Source organism: Malaya genurostris, chromosome 3 (genome assembly GCF_030247185.1).
Source record: "Malaya genurostris strain Urasoe2022 chromosome 3, Malgen_1.1, whole genome shotgun sequence".
In the NCBI taxonomy this organism is placed as follows: domain Eukaryota; kingdom Metazoa; phylum Arthropoda; class Insecta; order Diptera; family Culicidae; genus Malaya; species Malaya genurostris.
The window spans coordinates 280,068,036-280,089,866 of record NC_080572.1 but is presented as its reverse complement, the minus strand read 5'-3'; the positions used below and the strand labels follow the sequence as shown (position 1 = coordinate 280,089,866).

At 38.0% G+C, this 21,831-nt stretch overlaps 2 protein-coding genes across 2 annotated transcripts in view; one reads left to right on the top strand and one right to left on the bottom strand.

Annotated features, from left to right (window-relative positions):
• The window catches only part of LOC131439269 (uncharacterized), a 115,104-nt gene that overhangs the window by 15,743 nt on the left and 77,530 nt on the right, over positions 1-21,831 (top strand). The window lies entirely within an intron of this gene.
• LOC131439268 (aromatic-L-amino-acid decarboxylase) lies at positions 1,436-14,356 on the bottom strand. Its single transcript, XM_058610076.1, has 6 exons — positions 14,008-14,356; positions 3,811-3,995; positions 2,690-3,612; positions 2,473-2,612; positions 2,231-2,411; positions 1,436-2,157 (listed from the first exon to the last, which is right to left on the bottom strand). The coding sequence occupies exons 1-6, from the start codon at positions 14,135-14,137 to the stop codon at positions 2,037-2,039; spliced, it is 1,680 nt and encodes a 559-aa protein (XP_058466059.1). The 5' UTR covers positions 14,138-14,356; the 3' UTR covers positions 1,436-2,036.

The window sequence follows — 21,831 nt, the reverse complement described above, 5'->3', positions numbered from 1 at the left end:
ATATATATATATATATATAACAGGGCTGAAAAGTCACCACTTGTGGCTGAACACCCAATTTAAATCTTAATAATTTAATTTTAACTCATATTCCAATAAAAAAATAATTTAAAAAAAAAAAAAATAAAAAAAAAAAAAAAAAAAAACTGAATATAGAGAAAGAACTCGAAATTCACGTGCAGTTCAAGTTAAGCCAGAAGATTTGTCAGTGACAATACTACCAATTCCACTGTGGCAAACTTGATAACAAACCTCTAGATCTTTCCGTTCCGCAGAGCAGAATTTGCTTGCGCAGAGATTCACGGACAAATCTAAAGTTCTTTTTTCCGGTGACGAAAAATAAATACAAAAATAAATACAGGAATTGTACATACAATGCAAAGCGGTCAGACGGTTCTGGAAAAAAAGTCAGTTGTGTGTTTGTATTAATGATAGAACGATTGCATTTGCACACTAAAATATATCACAGATTTTCTAATAGTTAATATTTGTATCTAGTCTGGATTGGTTCTGATAAATAAACTAAATGTAATCCGAAATTATTACCCCTATTCTGCATTTCGATCGAATTAGAATATTTCGGCCGAATGTAAAAAATTTCATTCTGCATTCTTTTTCGATTGAGTGATGATTTTTTATGGAAATCTCGAACTCGATAGAGATTACAAAATTTGGTATTCGACCAAAATACTACGATTCGATCGAAATACCGGATAGTGTTGTACGTAATCTTTTGTCCAGTTTGATTTCTAATAATCAAACCTAGTTTTGATATATCTGCCCTTGGCATATAAACATATGTCATTAGAGTGCTAACGCAGGCCATGGAGTTTGAGCCTGGAACTTAGTTGGAACCAAATTGTGGGAGCCAGTTCCAATGCGCAGTGGAAAGAAAATGATGTATTCTTCCATTGCCGACATTTTCCATCAATGATTGGAAATTCAGTATTTTTTCGCAGTACACCGGTCTTTATAACTCTTATATTAATGTGTATTAAACCGAAGAGCTGGGTGCCAATTATCACAACACAGTTGTGATTTATTTATAAGATTTCTGAGTACTGGCTGTATGCGTTTCTACATGTTAATTTGATAGACATACACAAAATCAAATATAGGTCGAGTTTAAGGCACGGAAACTGACAAAAGGAATCAAACTCCGACTCTTCTACAACGATCACACTTCCGTATACTCTTAATGTAGCACTTTAGGTTCAGCAGCTAGAAGGATTTGCGCTCAATCCGACGGTTTTGACATTACGAGTTACTGAGGGGTAGTTAAATTTACGATACAGTTTAAATAGACGAGTGGCAGGTCGTGTCGTCGGTTGCGGCCTCTACACATTTTCACTTATAAAAACACCTTCTTGAAATTAAGTTATTCACTTATGACCATTCAATTTCAGAACTATAAGTCGGATTTGGGTGAAATTGAAAAACTCTATCGTTTTGATATAAATTTGTTAGAATCGGTTCGAAAATTTTGCGGATAATTGAGTGCATTGACATTGACATTTTCCGATCTTGACGAACTGATTCGAATGGTATATGACACTGGGTTCAAAAGTCGGTTTTCACAGTGAATGGAAAGCTTTTCTAAATGAGAAAGTACAATGAATTTGTTTTTTTTATTTCCGTTGTGAATCAAAGAACAGCTTTCTTACATATACGTACTAGCTCAAAGCCTACACGTCACATAAATTTTGGCTTGATTTAGAAAAAAATGCAGAATTCTAGAGCTAGGTGAAATTTGTTCACCTGTTCTAATACTCGTATTTTGTTAAATACTGTGTAATAATATATAGTAATATAAATAGCATCCAGACGATGAATAAAGCAAATTACACTACATCACATTTGCCTAATACTAGGGCAGCTTTTGGATTTGCACTACACAATCAATGTTTCTCCATGGCGGTCGCCCGCTGCCCGAAGCGACGCACTACGGAAAGCGGTTAGCGTCCCGTGGATGCAAGATCTGTCATGGTTTCCGGTATGTCAGGTTCCGTAATCTCTAGCCGCACCAACGGTCCTAGTCAATTGCTAACCTCATCCGTGCTGTCCGTTCCTTCCTGCTTCGATGCCAGCTGCAGACCTTCCAGGATGAAATCCGTGTCCATTATGGCGATCGGAGTGGCTCCATCCATGAGCTGAGATCTGAAAGTACGAATTGGATGTGAATAGTTTAGCATTGAAGAACGCAAAAAAAAGAGTGCTGAAATTATCTTACCGACTGTTTTGACGTTCGTAAATTTCGCGGGAAACACTGCGAGTAAAGGAGAACCGAAGAGATGCGCTGCGGGAGAGCTTCTTGGGAGGTTTTTTGCTGATAATTGGAACGACCACCGCCGCCGCTTCGGCTGCCACCAGTGTTTCCAGGGCGAAGAACTGAATCAACTTCCAGGCTTCATCTGTTGAAGAAAAAAAATGGTGAGATTTGACTTTTAAAATATGTCCGCGTGGAAAATTAACCTATCTGTTCCGAAGTGGCATGTTCGTAGGTGACACAAAAGCGTATACTGTAATGTCCTCTCACCATGGCAGGTGTCATGTGAATTTGTCTGGATTGATTGATTCGAGCCAGCAGATCTCTGTTGATCACATCACGTTTCCTATTTATTTAAAAAAAACGACCGTTTAGTACCGAATATCCTAGTCCCTAGTAGTCTCACTCGAAAATACAACTTACTTCAGTCGGAAGCAAACCAGACCCAGATTGACGTCGTTGCATACTTCGAACCGATCATCCGATGCAACGAGAGATTCGAACCGTTTTGCCAGCTGAATGTGATTGCGGATGTACTTTTGCAGTCCAACGATTCCGTAAGTGCGGAAAACGAACCAGAGTTTCAGCGCTCGGAAGCGACGACTCAGCGGAATTCCGTAGTGACGATAGTCAACTGCCGTACTGTGATCATGCTGGAGATAGAGCGGATCGACTGCCAGTGCCTTTGTCAGTAGTTTCACATTCTTAACCCACATAGCCGAGCAGTCGAAATTGGTTAGCAGGAGCTTGTTTGGATTCGTATTGAAAGAGTCGGCATATTCCAAACCCTTCGCAAAGTGTCTCATTTCCGGTAGGATGAATGAATTCCCGGCGTAGGCTCCATCCACGTGAAACCAAATGCTGGGAACCTTCCGACAAACTTGACCGATCTCCACCAAATTATCGAAAACACAAGCCGACGTTGTACCGACGGTGGCAACCACAAAAAACGGAGTTAACCCACTCTTCATATCTTGATCGATCGCCATCTGAAGGGTGTTTCCTCGAAACACTCCCCGACAGTCGGTGTCCAACACCCGTAGCTTGACGATCGACATTTTGGCTGCCTTCTCGACCGAAGAATGCGCTTCTTTCGAGGTATATGCGACCAACTTGGGCAGGTACACACTGTCATGAACGTGTTTGTTGTCTCCTTTCAGTTGTTCTATGGCCCGTGCACGTGCTGCCATCAAGCAAACCAGTGTGCATTCCGATGCGGATCCTTGTAAAACTCCTCCTCCGCTACTGCCGGGAGAGTCGCTGCAGAAAAACGATGGCAAATCCAGTGCCTTTGCGTACCAATTCATCATGATTGATTCCAGTTCGGTAGCCGCCGGAGATGAAGCCTGTCAAGCGAGAGAGAGAAAGAGCACGCGAAACAATTGAGCAGGTCGCAATAAGCAAACAAACTGAATACAGTACACTCTGTTTCACGTACAAGTAGGAAAGCACTCCGTCATTTAGATTTGTTTGATCATTTATGAACGATTGTTCAAATATTGACGGTTGCGGTTCGGTAGCAACAAACGGCAACAATGACTTACCCATGAGAATCCAATTGACCCGATGGCACTGCTTAGCATATCACCCAAGATTGATGGGTACGAGTTACCGGACGGGAAGTAGGCGAAGAACCGCGGATGGTTCCAGTGAACCATGTGCGGCAAAATCTTCTCGTGAACGTCCTCCAGCGTCTGGGAGAAGTCTTCGCCCTCCTGGGGTGCTTCATCTGTGGATGGAATGGAAAACAGAGTATGGGGCAGATTAGTTTGGCGTCTGAGTGCACACAAGTGGAAAAGGCTAAAAATAACGCAACTGCATTCCCTCACGACCGGCGGCAGTCACAGAAATTGTCCGGACAGAAAGGGGAAGAGAGTGGGAAGTCTGCGGTTTGCTAGCCACAGGTTTTGCATGTTTTTGTTTTGAAACTACCGTTTCTCGTTGCGAAACAAAAACCCAAAAACAGTGGTTTTTGACGGTATTAAGTTCGTCGCTGAACAAAAAAAAAAAAAAAACCAACGTCAATCGAACCGGCGAGAGTAGCTTGCTCCAATATTGACTATGCAAAGCGTGCAGCTCATCCGCAAACGAGTGATGATTCCTCGTTATCGAGTGTTGTTGTAGTCATCCGGTGAAGTACCGTGCGCTTCCATCAAACACACACAATACTGCATGGTTCGTCGCTTATGCCATCATTCAGTGGAGTGAACCGTACGATGAAATCATTGATTTCGTTTCGAAGTAGGCAATGTTTGGTAATGATGATCATTCGAGTTTATTCTAGTGACAGATACTACGAATGTGTCACACTAGCTGGATTGCATCACAGCAAGCGGATTTCAGTGAAAGCTTCGACGGAACGTGAATGAAGAGCAAATCTCAACACATGACAGTCGTATTTAACCACGCAATCTGATGCATACTTTGAACTTGCCGGACTTATTCTAAGAAGAAACCCTTTTCTCATGGCAATTCATTCTGTAAATAAGTCCGGTGATTTTAAAGTATACATGAAATCGCACTGTAGAATACGTGAGTTTCCTATTATGTTCAGCATAATTTTGAACAATTCACTAAAACATTCAATATTTAGGGAAATACAAATACAATAGCTTTACGAAGTTTGTTAGCTTTACGGATATCTGGAATTTGACACATTTCGTTTTAAATGCTGTACTCATTATGGTTTTTCTATTTTACCCTGAAGCAAAATGGCTACTTTGATGGTTTACCAAATTTCGATTCCAATAAATAAAAATTTACTGATCTCGGTAATATGGCCACCCGCATAGCGTTTTGGCTACCTGGGCAGCCATGGCCACCAGACGGCTACCAAAATTGATTCAGTGACGGTTGTCAAACCCAATTTGACAAAACAAAGTCGCCTGTATCTAAGTTAGCCAAGCGTTTTCATCTTCTCACCTTCGCTGAAAATGTCAAAGATTTCAATGTGGAAAAATCCTGGTGGATACGGTTGTATCGTTTGAGTTGTATTTCTGGCAGCGGCGAGGCAGTCGGTCACCAGAATGTCTGCCAGCTATATTTTTATAGCTGGCAGCGTCTAGTTAGCCATGCGTATGCGGGCAATTGCTGTAAAAATGTCGCTACTGTCAACAACAGGATTGAATGTTTGAAGCGATTGGCCAGAACCGTTCTGAATTGACCAACAGAAAAGGTGCCGTGTCCCATCGGGATAACGTCAGGCCACACACTTCAAAAACTCCGGGAATTTGTATGGGAAGGTTTGATTCATCCATACTCATCCATCCTTTTTCATTGATAAGAATTAGGCATCGAAGAATCACTTAAGAAAAAATTTCTCGAATAGGAACCAAGGCGTCATCAAACTATGCTTAAACCGTCTGTTGAACCGTTAAGCGACGTTAGCAGTTCAACATAAACTGCTGACGTACTGATGAGCTGAATGCGAAACGTAAATATAATAACTTAAAATAAGTATAATTCGAAACAGAACTGTGCACATGGATCTCGATTTTCCAACGTGATATTTGTTTTGCCTTTCTCATATAGAAAGGTTATGCAATCACTTGAAAAACCGACCAGTGAAAATTGGCCCGGAGGGCCAAGTGTCATATACCATTCAACTCAGTTCATCGAGCTGAGCAATGTCTCTGTGTGTGTGTGTGTGTGTGTGTGTGTGTGTGTGTGTGTGTGTGTGTGTGTGTGTGTGTGTGTGTGTGTGTGTGTGTGTGTGTGTGTGTGTGTGTGTGTGTATGTGTGTGTGTATGTGTCAAATAATCTCACTAGGTTTTCTCGGAGATGGCTGAACCGATTTTGACAAACTAGGATTCAAATGAAAGGTCTCGTGGTCCCATACGGAATTCCTGAATTTCATCCGGATCCGACTTCCGGTTCCGGAATTATAGGGTAAAGTGTTTTCAATATTGTACACCGTCACTTAAACCGGCGAAACAAAAAACGTAAAAAATTTTCTAAACTGGTCTCAAAACTACACAAATCGATAGTCATTATCAGTTTGCAACTAAACAAACCGATTCCGGCTATCCTGGTTCCCGGTATCCGGTTCCGGAAGTACCGGAAATAGTGGTCATATCTACCAAAATGGATCTCACTCACTTTTCTCAGTGATGGTTTGACCGATTTCCACAAACTTAGATTCAAATGAAAGGTCTTCCGGTCCTATACAGAATTCCTGAATTTCATCCGGATCCGACTTCCGGTTCCGGAGTTATAGGGTAAAGTGTTTTCAATATTGTACACCGTCGGATGCAACAAACATTTAAATCGTAATTTAGAGTGCGTACTGGTAGAGTTTGTGTGTCATGTTAGTTGGTGGCCGTACGAACCGACTTTGATTATACCGGTTCTCGGGTTCCGGTGCCGGAAGTGCATATAATAGTGAACCCACTTCGTTTTCTTAAGGATGACCTACGCAATCAATGCACTGTTTTATTCTGTATGGTGTACTAGTTAATGCACAAACAATCTCTTGGTTTCTTTCAAAAATCGAAGAAAAAATTTTTGAATAGAATACAACAATATTATACATGAGAAAGGCATCATTACACCACTAGGTGGATTAAAACAGGTTTTTACATTTACATTTACAAACGAACCGATATTACTTTTATGAATTTTTACCTAATGGTAACGAAAGTAATGGCTTCTGCGTTTTTTTTTAATAATTGCTTTTCTTTTGCGATTGTAAAGAGTGCCTTAAATTTAGATTATTATTATTATAATCTTATAATACGAAAGTCATTCAACCACCGAAATTAATCTCGAAACAAAACACATTTTTCACGCTAACGCTAGTATACTCATTTCTTCACATCTGAAGCGTTCATCTTTTACAAACTTTACACGACTGCAATGGATGCCGTATACATCCACGTTTGAGTGGACTTCGATAAGATTCATCACGTTTTGGCTAGATTTCGAAAGATCTTGATTGAAATCAATCGATGGTTAAAGCCGGGTAAAAATAAACGATATAGCAATAAGTAGTCGATAGAGAAAACATATCAGTGTTCGCACGCTAATGTTTTGTTCTTCTATTGGATCTATTAAGGAAGGAAGTTTCCAGCGTTTTATAAAATATGGAGCCACCGGTAGATTTTGTCGAGCAATGTCAGATTTTTTGCGTCATATTGAAGCTTGGAATTCATAAATTTTGTATGGGACCATAAATCCTTCAATGTGATTTTTTTTAAATTCGATTTGGCCTTTTTGCCTTTCTCATATAGAAAGGCTATGCAATCACTGTGAAAATTGACTTTAACCGAGGCCCGGAGGGCCGAATGTCATATACCATTCGATTCAGCTCGACGAAAATGTCTCTGCCTGTGTGTGTGTGTGTGTGTAACAAAAATATGCACTTATTTTTCTCAGAGATGGCTGAACAAAGATTCAAATGAAAGGTCTCATAGTCCCATAGCCTACTATTGAATTTCATTCCGATCCGACTTCCGGTTCCGGAGATATAGGATGATATGCACAAAAAATTAAAAAAATATGCACCTACTTTTTTCCAAAAAAGGTATTATGGTCCCATAGCTTGCTATTGCATTTCATTTGAATGTGACTTCCGGTTTCGGAGTTATATGGTAATATGTGAAAATTTGAGAAAAAGTTTACACTCAATTATCTCTGGAATAACTGAACCGATTTTCGCAAACTAAGACTCAAATGAAAGGTTTATAATATCCTAAAAATTTGTAGAACAATTTATCTGGATCCGACTTCCGGTTCCGGAACTAAAGCTTGATAAGTGGAAAATTACCAATTTTATTAGTATTCTTCCACGAACGATGGTTAAAAACAGGTTCAAATCCCATAAAATGTCTGATAAATTCTTCTAGTTTGCAGAGCTTGTTAGTTTGTGGGCATGAAAACTTAATTCGGCACTACTGGTCCCTCTCTTTGCCTGTTCCGAGAGCACCGAAAGTGGAGAAGAAAAACTCCAAAAAATAAATTTACTTCGATTTCTCTGCGATGCTTGAACCGATATTCACAAATCTTGATTTGAATTGAAGTTCATACTGTCTTTAAAGCTACTGTGGTATTTCATCCGGATCCGACTTTCGGTTCCGCAGTTACAGGGCGATGAGTGTCAAAGTTTTCAAATCGCCATGTAGAGTGACAATATGTACAACACCGAAAGAAGAAGAAAACACAAAACGAACAAGGCGTGCTTTGTTCTATTTCGTACACGTTGTGTAGTGATGTCAATAATAATAATAATAATAATAATAATAGTAATAATAATAATAATAATAATAATAATAATAATAATAATAATAATAATAATAATAATAATAATAATAATAATAATAATAATAATAATAATTATAATAATAATACTACATGTTCTGATTCATGTTGTTTAGCTTGACTTACATATGCAGAAGTAACAGAAACGCAGGTTCGTTTCGTTTGTTAGATTTCGTTTAATTGGTTTAATCGAAATAGAGCATGAGATAGTATGTATAGGTTTAACTACGTTCAAATCTGTTCCAATTTGTAGGTCATATTTGTTGGTAGCAAACAAACCAACCGGCTATTCCGGTCATCTGAATCCGGTTTTGGACGAATTGGAAATGGTGATTAAAAACTGCAAAATGAGACCCTTTCGCTTCCCTTCAAGATGGCCAAATCGATTTTCACAAACTTATAGGTTCAAAAGAAAAGTCTTACAGTTTCATACGGAATTCCTTAATTTGTCGTGGATACTACTTTCGGTTCCGGAACTACAGGGTAAACAGGATTTATAGAGTTTGTGAGTTTCGGTCCAAGCAAATTTTCCTGTTTCTATTCAATAAACAGTTGTTTTTGCGAATTTCACGGTTATATTTATGATGTAATGAGTAATATGAGAAAGGCATCATTACACCACTAGGTGGATTAAAATAGGTTTTTGAGAAAACGATTGAGCTTTGAGATACGATTCAATACTGGAACCGGAATCCGAAAATCGGTGTAGCCGAAGTTAGATAAATTCACCTGAGGAGCTGTATAGTATACATTTGATTCAAAATGTTTAAAAATCTTTGAGAAATCGTTGCGCGAATTAAATTTTTGGGTAGCTTTCAAATCGAAAACTGAATTCCGCTAAAACTGAAATAAGTTTATTTGGTTATCAACTATCTACGAGAAAAATGAGTTGCATTATTTTATTTTGGTTCACATATCATCCTGTAGTTCCGGAACCAGAAATCAGGAACCTTGTTTGGCAGCATACGACTTTTCATATGAATCTGAGTTTGTAGGCTCTAAGAAGCAATACCACAGAAAAGGTTGCTCGAAAATTGTTCAATACAACTGTTATAGCGATGCGAAAACTCCTTCAATTTGAACTGCCAGAAGCACTGGCAGTCGAATGTGGTTCGATCGAATCCTAGCTTTTGCTTTTGATTTTGCTAGCGTTATTGGGAATACAAATGAAATAAAAAATACAAATTATAATACGGAGTGCTTCGACAAATTTTCAAGGATACATTTTACAACATGTGGTACACTGTCAAGATACACTTTCAGAGTGACAATGTACTCTATCGAATTTTCTGTAGAACTAGCAACGCTGAAGGGAAAAAACAGTTTACCTTGGTGACTGTTTATTATTGTGAAAAAATACGAAAACAATTTCACAAGCGAATTGATTTTTTTTTAATCCGCCAGAAAGTGGAACATTCAAACGGCGTGACTGAGTGCAGAATAATCGTATCGCTTCTCACCTTGAAGGCTCTTATCAAAGAGAAGAAAAATGCAATGCGATACAACAGTGTTATGTAGCAAAATATAAACAGTTCAATTTGAACTCGCCATTTCGGAGTGATTATTATCAAGTGATGCATTTGATGAGTGAGTATTTCCGAAATGCAAAAACACTCTGTTCCACTTTTAATTACTTTTATTTATATGTATGCAGTTTTAGGTAATTTCGCGCGAGAATCACACGATCGTGCAAAGCGTAGTTCGTTGGAACTTCCTCTACCGGCGTACGTAGCGAAAGAGACTTGTACACTTCAGCCAATGGAACCGATTCTCAATAAGTTCGTTTGCCAGCTTCAGCCATATACTGACCGCACTGACCAAACATTTCCAAATTGAAAACAATGAGCGATTTACCAGATTGATAACACGGAGCTGCCATATAATTGTACTACATGTTCACTAATATACCATTAAGGGCATCATGTCTCAGAGCGCCATATTGCGGATCGTCGAGTTTTCAGGTGAAACTGTACGGAAGGCAGCTTATAAAAAAAAACGAACATAAAGCACTATGGATGAATCCCAACCGGTGGAGTCGAAGGGTTATAATAATCAGATAATAGCTAAAATTTCCGATGAATTTATATAAACATGATATTTAGATTTGTATCATTTTGGATAGCATGAAGCAAGACAAAACATCCAGTTCATGTCGCAAAAATTATAATATAATAATTTATATATTTATATAGTACAGGATGGAGTCTTCTATATCCACTCGGTTGTTGTATGTGAGCTATAAAGTGCATTGTACCACACAATCGCTAAATATATTGAAATCGAATCTCTTAGCAGCGATAGCGCCCTTTATTGAGGATGACGGCTGAATCATTTTCCTGGGTCTACGCGAAAACATCTCAAACCAACATACACACTTAAATTTTTTAGCTGAGTCTCGGCAAAAAAATGCCGAGATTCGCACAGCTGAGGAATCAGTAATCATCTCGGCAAAAATTAAATTTACTGAACTTCTCGGCACTCTCAAATTTGACAAACGTCAAATATTGCCGAAATCTTCAGCAGAAGATTTACTGTTTGTTCAGTTCAAATAAATAAATACGAAAAAATAAATTACTGAATCATCAGTAATTCAAAAGTTAACCGATGTCAACATTATAAACAGGCCGTTTGGGATCAAAAATTCATTTTATTTACACTTAAAGGAGACTTACAAATTTGTTGCCGGTAGTGCTAAAAGGCCTCAACCTGAAAACAAGTGGCATAAAATATGAAAAAAAAATGTCAACATTATAAACAGGCCGTTTGGGATCAAAAATTCATTTTATTTACACTTAAAGGAGACTTACGAATTTGTTGCCGGTAGTGCTAAAAGGCCTCAACCTGAAAACAAGTGGCATAAAATATGAAAAAAAAAATGTCGGAAGGCTCGCATTCAATACCGAATAGTGTATAAGCCATGCAAAGACTACTACATCTTTCCAAATTAGATAGCAGTCTCCTTCGCCAAATTCCGCTTCCGGATGCGGCCACTTTGAGTCGAGCTGGAAATATGAAAATAAAAAAAAAGGTTTTTATATATTGAGTTAACTTCCAAAAATTCCATGATAACTTCACGACAATAGAAATAAGCAATAGAAGTTGCTTTCTATATAAAAAAGAATGTGTTGCAATCGTACTTACTGAATAGATCGTAGATTCTTACGTCTTCCTTACTAACAGTTTCTAAAATATCCATTTTTTCACTAGAAAATTTCACCAGAAAATAACCGCGCAATGCGAAGCGAAAATGTAACGCGGCAAGAAATGACAGCTGGCGTGCTGAATTTCGGCAAAAGCTAGCGCATATTCCGAAATCTCGGCAAACGTAACTGCTGATGTCGGCATATCTGTTGTTTACTGATAAATTCAGCAAGCAATTATGCCAAATTTCGGCAAAATGAAGCATTTTACCGAAGTATCAGTGAATGCATTTAACGAAGTTCAGAAACATACGTATTGATTACTGAGTAATCAGCAAAGTTAGGTGTTGCCGATCAGTTTCGGCATTTTATTATGCCGAGCTCAAGAAATGATTTTAAGTGTGTACACGGAACGACCGAAATCAGTTCTGCGCCTAATTCGTATTACTGTTTTTGAATTAGTTGATTTTAACAACAAGATTTCCAAAATAACTATGAAACTAGTTTTTTAACGATATCAAACTAACTAGAGATTATAAGAGGAGAAAGAATATGAAATCATAGAGCCATAGTACTCAAGGAAGAGCAAGGATGTGAAGAATAAAGTGCGGAAAAGTGAGACGTGACAAGGATCATTTAAGTAAGCAGAAGGCTTCTCGTATCTAAACTTTTACCTTCTACCAGAGGAGTCGAACTTAGGCATCTTAGCGATACGAGTTATCCGAGTCTCTGATATGTCAGAAAGTAAAGGCAAAGGTCGTTTGCCATTTACTGTCCGAACCGGCAAACGACCGGAAGAAAAGTTTGCTATTTCTAATGATTTGTCATTAGTGCATATTGCACTGTTTACGTAAACTCAGCTCGTTACCAAGGAGATGAAGCCAAATCGAAACTTTTTGGGCACTGACATATTTGCTGAAACCTGTTTCGGCATCGGATTCAATTCCACCTTTGGAAAGAAAATTGGAAAAAAGTGTCCACGATCTTTGAAAATTCATCTGTGCTGAAGCTGTGGAGCTGCTCGCCTCCTGCCGTGCAATTAAGAGGATCTCGGAAATGGCTTATTGACTTGTAGAATATAATAAAGAACAAAAACGTGCGAGTGAAAGTGAAGTGTGTCTTTGAGTGACCTACAATTATGAACATGTTTTGATAGCTGATTTAAAACAATTTTAAACAAATGTTTGGAAAACAGACCGATGAATTTGTATTCAACTACCACAAGATATACTGGCCCTTATTATCGGTATCACTTCACGGTGAGAATCGAGCGATGTGAATTTAGGTCCTTATTACGGAAGCCGCTGCAGAAACAAAAATAATGTCTTGGATGAACTTGATGTCATTATGAACATCACGCCACAAACATTTTGTCGAAAAAAAAAAAAATTTTCCACTACCGTGATCGCTTCACTATGCGTGATACTATGGTAATAGGAAAAATCAAGTGAAGTGACATGTAAATGAAGTGAATGTGAAAGTGGAAGTGAGAACGGTAATAAGGGCCACTATGTCAATTGTTTCTATCGAACAATACTTGTTATTCAATAACTTAATTAGTCATACTTCAAAAATTTTATGTCTTCTTAGTTTTACATTTTTTAGTAATCATTCTGTCCTGAACACAATTTCTTCAGTGTAAATTTTGGAATCGAAACGCGCAACGATCGATTGATTTACATTACTGTAAATCGAAAACCCCAAAAATGTCTGGTTTGTATCGTGCACTCTTGTGTGAGCCAGTCAGTCGCTCGGCAGTCCTCACTGCAGGTGAATAAATAAGTAAACAAACGACGATAATCTGTTTAAAATATATACTGGTTTCTTTTTCATTCACAAAAGGGCACGGCTAAACCTGGCTGGCCTTAGCCTTGATCGATTTGCCGCTTCGTTCGACGGGATCAATCAATCGAACCCGAGGAACGTACGTCACCGCGGTTCATGCCGCCTGAGTACACTTCTATGGCCACCTATTTAATAACTATTTTCTGTACATCCAAAACGTGCCGTAATCCGCATTTGCGTGGGATGGCAAACGGTTATTCTTGGAGAGAGCAAATAGAGAAGAAATAGGATTAGGCGCACTATTCGAAGCAGCTTAACGCTAATTACTTACAGTGAGTTTGAAACGAAAACTTCACCACTGTATTGTATGCCGTTTATGTGGCAATCATTGTTTACTAAATTTACGAGACAAGTGTTAATTTGATAATTGATTGAACCAGCAGCAGTGACTAACTACTACTCGGCTCGTGGTGACACGAGCAGAGGGACGGAGCAATCGTAAATCATTTGCCACTTTGCAGCGATCGAACCTCGACGAACACGACGATCGTTTCAACTGACCTGGCAGCATGGGCTGTAGGAATCCTGGATCCACTGATGAGGCAACATCCCAGAGTGCGATATTTTTCCTGTAATCGCAGATGAAATCAATCATCTGCATGCCATATCGACGAAACTCTTCGGTATCCATCCTTTTGTCACTGTTCCACTACTTGAATAATACCGGCTATTTTTTTTTTGGATCACGACCGTATTTCCTGATACGTAATAATGCACACACCTTTCTAGATTTATTTTTATATTGATAATTTTCACAAAAATGTCTACTCAAACCGAACAGTTCTCACAACTTCCCAACCAAGTAAATACCGGGGATTTTTTTGAAATTTGCTATTCGTTCGGTGGCGCGGCTCTCACTGACTGCCGATGGAACCGAGCGAAAGCTTTTTATCCATTTAGCTGTTTGGCGTGAAGCGAATGTGCGCGAGTGTGCGAATCGTTTACGGTTCATTGGCAAATCGCTCGATTCACACGCGGTTTACTACTGTGAACGTATCCCTCATGGGCAGCGGCTCAAACATATACCGGACGGACATAGCCGAGTTCGAGATCATTTGAAAAGGAGCAATGATTACTTCCGTTTCGGTTTTCTTGAATGAATTAGTTGAAGGTGTGTGAAACTTGATTTTTTTTAGTTGAAATTTTGCATGGCTATTTCATCAGTCTTTTTTTTTGCAACGAGAGGTGTAAATTGAGGTTTGTTGAAGAATTAAATTTTATGTGAGCTGGACGGTAATATGCAGTTCGAAGATACAACATATTGTATTCTATAATATAATCAAAACCAAATACTAGAATTAAAAACAATTCCTCCTTAATATTTAATATTTTTGCCTTTCTCATATAATGGGTGATTTTTTAAGAGCTTGAGAACTTTTTTAAACAATAAAACGCATAAAATTTGCAAAATCTCATCGGTTCTTTATTTTAAACGTTAGATTGGTACATGACATTTACTTTTTGAAGATAATTTCATTTAAATGTTGACCGCGGCTGCGTCTTAGGTGGTCCATTCGGAAAGTCCAATTTTGGGCAACTTTTTCGAGCATTTCGGCCGGAATAGCCCGAATTTCTTCGGAAATGTTGTCTTCCAAAGCTGGAATAGTTACTGGCTTATTTCTGTAGACTTTAGACTTGACGTAGCCCCACAAAAAATAGTCTAAAGGCGTCAAATCGCATGATCTTGGTGGCCAACTTACCGGTCCATTTCTTGAGATGAATTGTTCTCCGAAGTTTTCCCTCAAAATGGCCATAGAATCGCGAGCTGTGTGGCATGTAGCGCCATCTTGTTGAAACCACATGTCAACCAAGTTCAGTTCTTCCATTTTTGGCAACAAAAAGTTTGTTAGCATCGAACGATAGCGATCGCCATTCACTGTAACGTTGCGTCCAACAGCATCTTTGAAAAAATACGGTCCAATGATTCCACCAGCGTACAAACCACACCAAACAGTGCATTTTTCGGGATGCATGGGCAGTTCTTGAACGGCTTCTGGTTGCTCTTCACTCCAAATGCGGCAATTTTGCTAATTTACGTAGCCATTCAGCCAGAAATGAGCCTCATCGCTGAACAAAATTTGTCGATAAAAAAGCGGATTTTCCGAATGGACCACCTAAGACGCAGCCGCGGTCAACATTTAAATGAAATTATCTTCAAAAAGTAAATGTCATGTACCAATCTAACGTTTAAAATAAAGAACCGATGAGATTTTGCAAATTTTATGCGTTTTATTGTTTAAAAAAGTTCTCAAGCTCTTAAAAAATCACCCTTTAGAAAGGTTATGCAATCACTGTGAAAACCGACTTTTGAACAGAGGCCCGGAGGGCCGAGTGTCATGTACCATTCGACTCAGTTCGTCGAGTTATTCATTCTATAATTGACTTAAAATGACGAAATTCGCGCTAAATCATATTCGCAGTGGGAAGATTTTCCCGAAACTTTCTGGACATGTAGACTTCGTCCTAAAATGTCACATCGCATACTTCGTTGTTCCAAAATTAATCTAAGCTGTCTTTTAAAAAGGGCTAAACCGACGACACGACCTGCCACTCGCTATTAAAAACTGTATCGCAAATTTAACTACCCCTCAGTAACTCGTAATGTCAAAACAAAATTGTTCGAAAAATGTATGAAACTGGCAACTCAGCCTGAAAAACTGATGTTTTTTAAAATAACACCTACCGTTACCGTAGTTACATTTATTTACCTTAATCTTTTCACAGCAGTTGAAAGAGAAAAATTAAATCTAAATATTTTCAAGTGCGAAAGTTGTTCTGCTACTGAGCAGCTCTCCCATCTCTACAGAATACCATTCGTTTGATGATCATGCAGTTTTTTTGCACCGGTTCTCGAAGTCACACTGTTATGTTTTTCAAGTTCAACATGGGTTTGAATTTGTATAAGGAACCAATCAGAGTTCACGACGGCCCTTATTAAGAGAATATTCGTAGTATTTATGTTCACTAGAGGAGTTGGGCATAATTTATCAGATCTACTTATACCATACCGAGTTTCGCAACTGATGATAAAGAGACTTTCGAATATCAGAAACTTTTCTAAACAAAAATATTCGCTCTTATTCTGAAATCTATTCCTAATAACGCTAGCAAAATCCATCGAAAAGTCAATATGCCTTATTCAAAATCAGGGTGTTTAATCGATTTATTATTAATGCTGCTCTGACTTACTCTCTGGGCATATTTGAACAGATACTGAATTGTGCTAGCATCTTTGCGGTATCTTCGAGTGAAAACTTCGATCTAATTCGTAGATTCTAATCAAACAAAATAATCATACGAAACCAGTTTTGAATCGCTAAAAATTACGAGAAAAATCATGGGGCATATAGTTGATTTAATCTTGCTGTTTCGAAAACAGGGTAACGGGAATGTTTTTGGTTGATGTGTATCTGATGGCCCTTATTACCGGTATCACTTCACGGTGAAAATCGAATGAAGTGAATGTAAATCTTTATTACGGAAGTCGCTTCAGAGACAAAAATAATAACTTGGATGCACTTGATGTCATTATGAACATCACGCCACCAACATTTTGTTGAAAAAATAAGTTTTTTTTTCCATTACAATGATCACTTCACTATGCGTGATACTGGTAATAAGGAAAATCAAGTAAAGTGACATGTAAGTGAAGTGAATGTGAAAGTAAAAGTGAGAACGGTAATAAGGGCCAATATGTTTATGAATGAAGAAGTCTTTCCGGGAATCGGGAATACTTCAATTTTATAACACAGAGCTTTTATTAGTGGCCAAAATATCTCCGTTAATCTACATAATCATTTGTTGAACTTGGAACTTGAAGCCCCGACTTGGAAGGATCATTCTGTAATCCGGAATAAAAAAAGTTCAATACGATCGAAAAAGGTTACTTTCAAACTACTTAGAGCAAATTCAGCAGCTAGAAGTTCTATATGGAAGATCTATATTAGAGGAGAAACTGGAACAAACGTATCCCCAGCAAGCCGTTCTAGTTTTATTTATTCGACCAGTTCTTCTGTCAAATTTAAAACTGGTCTACGACGCCGTTCTATTTTTTGTATATTTGAAACACGAATAAAACACTGCTGGGGCTGCCAGTTTTTCTTGTTTTAAAATCCTGATTTAAATTTTGTAACTGGTATAAATTATGCATCTAGAACTAGAACACTCCTGAACATGCCCTTGCAGTGTTGTGAAACTCTAAAATCTTCTGAAAACGATAGATCAAACCATCATTTCTAAATAAATAAGTCCGAGCAATTTGCAATTATTGCAATTGCTCGAACCGTATCGCATTTGTAGCCAAATCTTCATCACTTCCTCGATCAATTGCAGTCCTCAATGAGCCATATTGCTTCCCGACGTGTTTTCCCGGGTACAAGATTCGAGGGTATGGTTCTCGTGAATTGCCTCACGAGATCTCGAGGATCCATTGAGCTTCCTTCGTCATATATGATGTCCTAAAATGATTCGTCATAATGCAACCTCAAAGTAACATTAAGACTTTTGAACCTTGACTGAATCTGATCCAATACCTTTTCACAAATATTTCACGCAAAGTATTCCAGCAATAACTAATTTAAACTCAGAAATAACTAGTTCTAACTCAGAAAAAGTTTGGCTAGAAAAAATCGTTCTGATTTTTTTCGACGTTGTGGTTTATTTATTTACTATGGGACTCCTTGGTAACTAGTTCGTAACAACTTAAACAGTGTTGCGCAAGAAGAATTTTTTAATCATTTTCAAGGGGTCACTATATTTGTGGTAACTGGCGGTAAATCGCTCACGAACACATTTTTTCCAGATTTTTCTTTGGAGTGCCTGGTCGTGTCGTCGGCTAAACTTTTTGCCTTTGTTATTTCTAAACGACATATGCAATCACTGTGAAAACCGACTTTTGAACTGAGGCCCGGAGGGCCGAGTTTCATATACCATTTGACTCAGTTATTCGAGTACGCAAAATGTCTGTGTGTGTGCGTGTGTGTGTAATTTAACGTTTTTTGCACTAACTTTTCTCGGAGCTGACTGAACCGATTTTCACAAACTTAGATTCAAATTAAAGGTCTTATGGTCCCATACAAAATTCCTGAATTTTAATAGGATCCTACTTCCGGTTCCGGAGTTATGGGATAAACTGTGCAAAAATTGTGAAAATAAGTGCCTAACTTTTTTCGCAGATGGCTAAACCGAAACAAACTTATATTCATATGAAAGCTGTTTTAGTCCCATACTAAATTCCTGAATTTCATTTGGATCTGACTTCTGGTTTATTTCAAACTTAGGTTCAAATGAAAGGTCCTGTGGTCCCATACGGAATTACTGAATTTCATTCGGATCCAACCTCCGGACCCGGAAGTATAGGGTAAAGTGCGTTACAAATTTTATACCATCGCTGAAAACGGCAAGAAAACGTAAAAAAAATCTAAATCGACCTCAAATCTTTTCCAATTGATAGTTTTTGTCAGTAGGCGGCCAAACAAACCGAATTCAGTTATTTTCTCAAGAATCGAGGAAAATTATTTGGAAGAATATCACAATATTATATATAATAGTATGATTGATATAAGAAAGGCATCATTACACCACTAGGTGGATTAAAACAGGTTTTTATAAATATAAAAAATAGGTAATACATTCGCTCAAACTTTATACAAAATTTTTTACAATTGTTTCTAAGTTCCACTAAGACAGTGTACAGTATCCTTTTTCATGACATTTTGCTTCGGACCGATTTTAGCACGGTTCGTTTTTGGCAACATAATCGTTCGAATATGACATATGTAAACCAGATGATATCAGCATTTTCGAGTTGAAAGTAATTCTATAATTATATTGATTTAAACTACTTACAGAAATAAATGCTGGAAGCAGTGCTGGTGATTGCCGAAAATTTGACAGAAGCTGCTATATTGCTATCTATATTGTATATAACATTTTCAATCTGGTAGAAGATGCTACAAGAACTCGAGTCTTTCAATGCATGAACCGTGAGAGAATTTTGCTACATTTCTTCGCTCCACTTCATACTCTAAGTATTTCACGCCCTTAAAAGAAATTACAGTCTGATAATGATCGTTGCTGTGTGGAATTTCCCAAGAGAGAATCGCAAGTTGACAATTATCGCAGAAAATCGAGTCGATGATTCAATCTGATGATTCTCTTACTAGGTTGCAATATTTCAAAACCCTTGTGTGGAGCATTCATAGACATTTTCATAGACACAACTTATACAAAGGATATATGCACAAAGTTAGAATAAGCGGCAATAGTAAAATGATTCTATCGCAATTATCAACTGCCTGTATAGAATCGGATAGCGAAACGAGAATAAGCGACCGTTTGTTGCGTTCCCGGGTTGGCGGTTCAATGCATAGGGCGCTGGTCTTACAAATCAGTTGTCGTATGTTCGAGCCCCGACCTGGAAGGATTCGTAGTGCCAGTAGAATCGTAGCACCAGCCATGCACTGGTTCTGTACACTCTGAATCGGCTGCGAAGTCTGTTGAAACAGAAGGTCAAATTCCACTACAGGAATGTAATACCAAGGCTTTGCTTTGCTTTGCTTTGCTCGTTGCTTCAGAGAGGATCCCCACAGCAGCGTGCTAACCTTTGATTCTCAGAAATGTCATCGAGAGAAATTCGCTCTCGCACTGGTGTCGATTCTATGTTAAATGAGCCATGCCGGGTTTTTGTTGTTGCGATGATATTTGTTTCTCTTTGATGGCACTGATTCAATCGTTGAAGAGTTGCCAGTGAGCGTTCTTAGATACGATAAAAGCCATCCTTGGCTGGAAGAACATAATACCCATATACCATTCGAATCAGTTCGTCGAGATCAGCAAATGAGTGTGTGACAAACAATTTCACTCAATTTTCTCGAAGATGGCTCAATTGTTTTCTACAGATTCATATAAAAGTCATATGCTCTCAAACAACTATTCCGGAACTACTGGATGATATGTGAAACGAAATTAAAATAACGTAACTCATTTTTTCTCGACGAAGGCTGAACCGATCTAAAATTCAAATGAAATTTAAGTACCATTCAAAATTCAAATGAAAGGTCTTAAAATCCTATAAAACGTTTTGCTTTTTAGTCAGATCCGACTTCCGGTTTAGGAAATTCTGGTTGATTAGTATAAAAATGTCGATTTCACATAAATTAATCAGGTTTATCGGATTTGCAGATTTGGATAGTCGATAACCAAATAAACTTATTTCAGTTTAGCGGAAATCAGTTTTCGATTTGGAAGGTACCCAAAAATTTAATTCGCACTACGATTTCTCAAAGACTACACTGATTTTCAAACATTTTTTATCAAATGTAAACTATACAGCTCCTCAGGTGAATTTATCTGACTTCGGCTACACCGATTTTCGGATTCTGGTAGTTTGTTTAAAATTCGATTTGGTCTATTTTGAGAAAACGATTGAACTTTGAGAAACGATTCGATACTGATTGAAAAAAGGCCAAATCGAATTAAAAAATTCAAATTAAAGGATTTATTTTTTCATAAATACATTTAAAAGATGTATGGTCCCATACAAAATTAATGAATTTTATCCGATTCTGACTCATCACCCTGTAGATGAGTTTTTAAAGTTCAAACCGATATAAAAGATGACAATCCCAAAAAGCTTCAAAGTTGGACTCAAAACTATTGCAATTTATTCGTCATATTAATTTATGGCCATACGAATCGTTTTGGGTTATGCTCATGGAATGTTCAATCGATTATACCAGCTCCCACATTACAGGGTAATGAGTGATTAAAATCTCAAACTGCCGCTTGAAACGACGATCATTGAAATAATGTCATGAGAACTAAGACACCGTAGATTATTCATGCAAAAACTGCAAAATGCGGATCGATAAAAAACGGTATCATCTCCCTGCTAGGTGTATTAAGCACGTTTTTATTTTCGTATGTTACATCCAGGATTGGTGAATATCAAATGAAGTCGAACAAAAAGCAGAAAGAAGAGCGAATAAGCAAGGCACGTTCGGCGAAAGAATGACGCAATTACCCCTGAGCAATTTTGACAGCAGCCGGAATGTAGCCAGGCTTCAGCCGGTTGCCAAGATTCTGCACAAATCTCAAAAATGACAGAAAGTGTGCACAGACTTTTATTCGAGTTTTCAGTTGTTTGATTTGAAAATTTTCAAGGCTATGCGATTTTTTATGCGAATTTTTCAAAGTTACGCGGTGTTCTTGTATCGTCGTAGAAATTCATGAAACGTCGAGATCTAGTGTTATCTAAAAACAAATAATAAGACGACTTTCAAAGACTTATTTTTCGAGAAATCACCAGAGCTCGATGTTTCATGC

Coding starts and splice junctions, on each gene's coding strand:
- LOC131439268 (XM_058610076.1), bottom strand. CDS start 14,137: ATGGATACCGAAGAGTTTCGTCGATATGGCATGCAGATGATTGATTTC. Junction 2,412..2,472: donor TGCCACTTCGGAACAGATAG/GTTAATTTTCCA, acceptor TTTCTTCAACAG/ATGAAGCCTGGAAGTTGATT. Junction 2,158..2,230: donor TACGAACGTCAAAACAGTCG/GTAAGATAATTT, acceptor TCGTACTTTCAG/ATCTCAGCTCATGGATGGAG.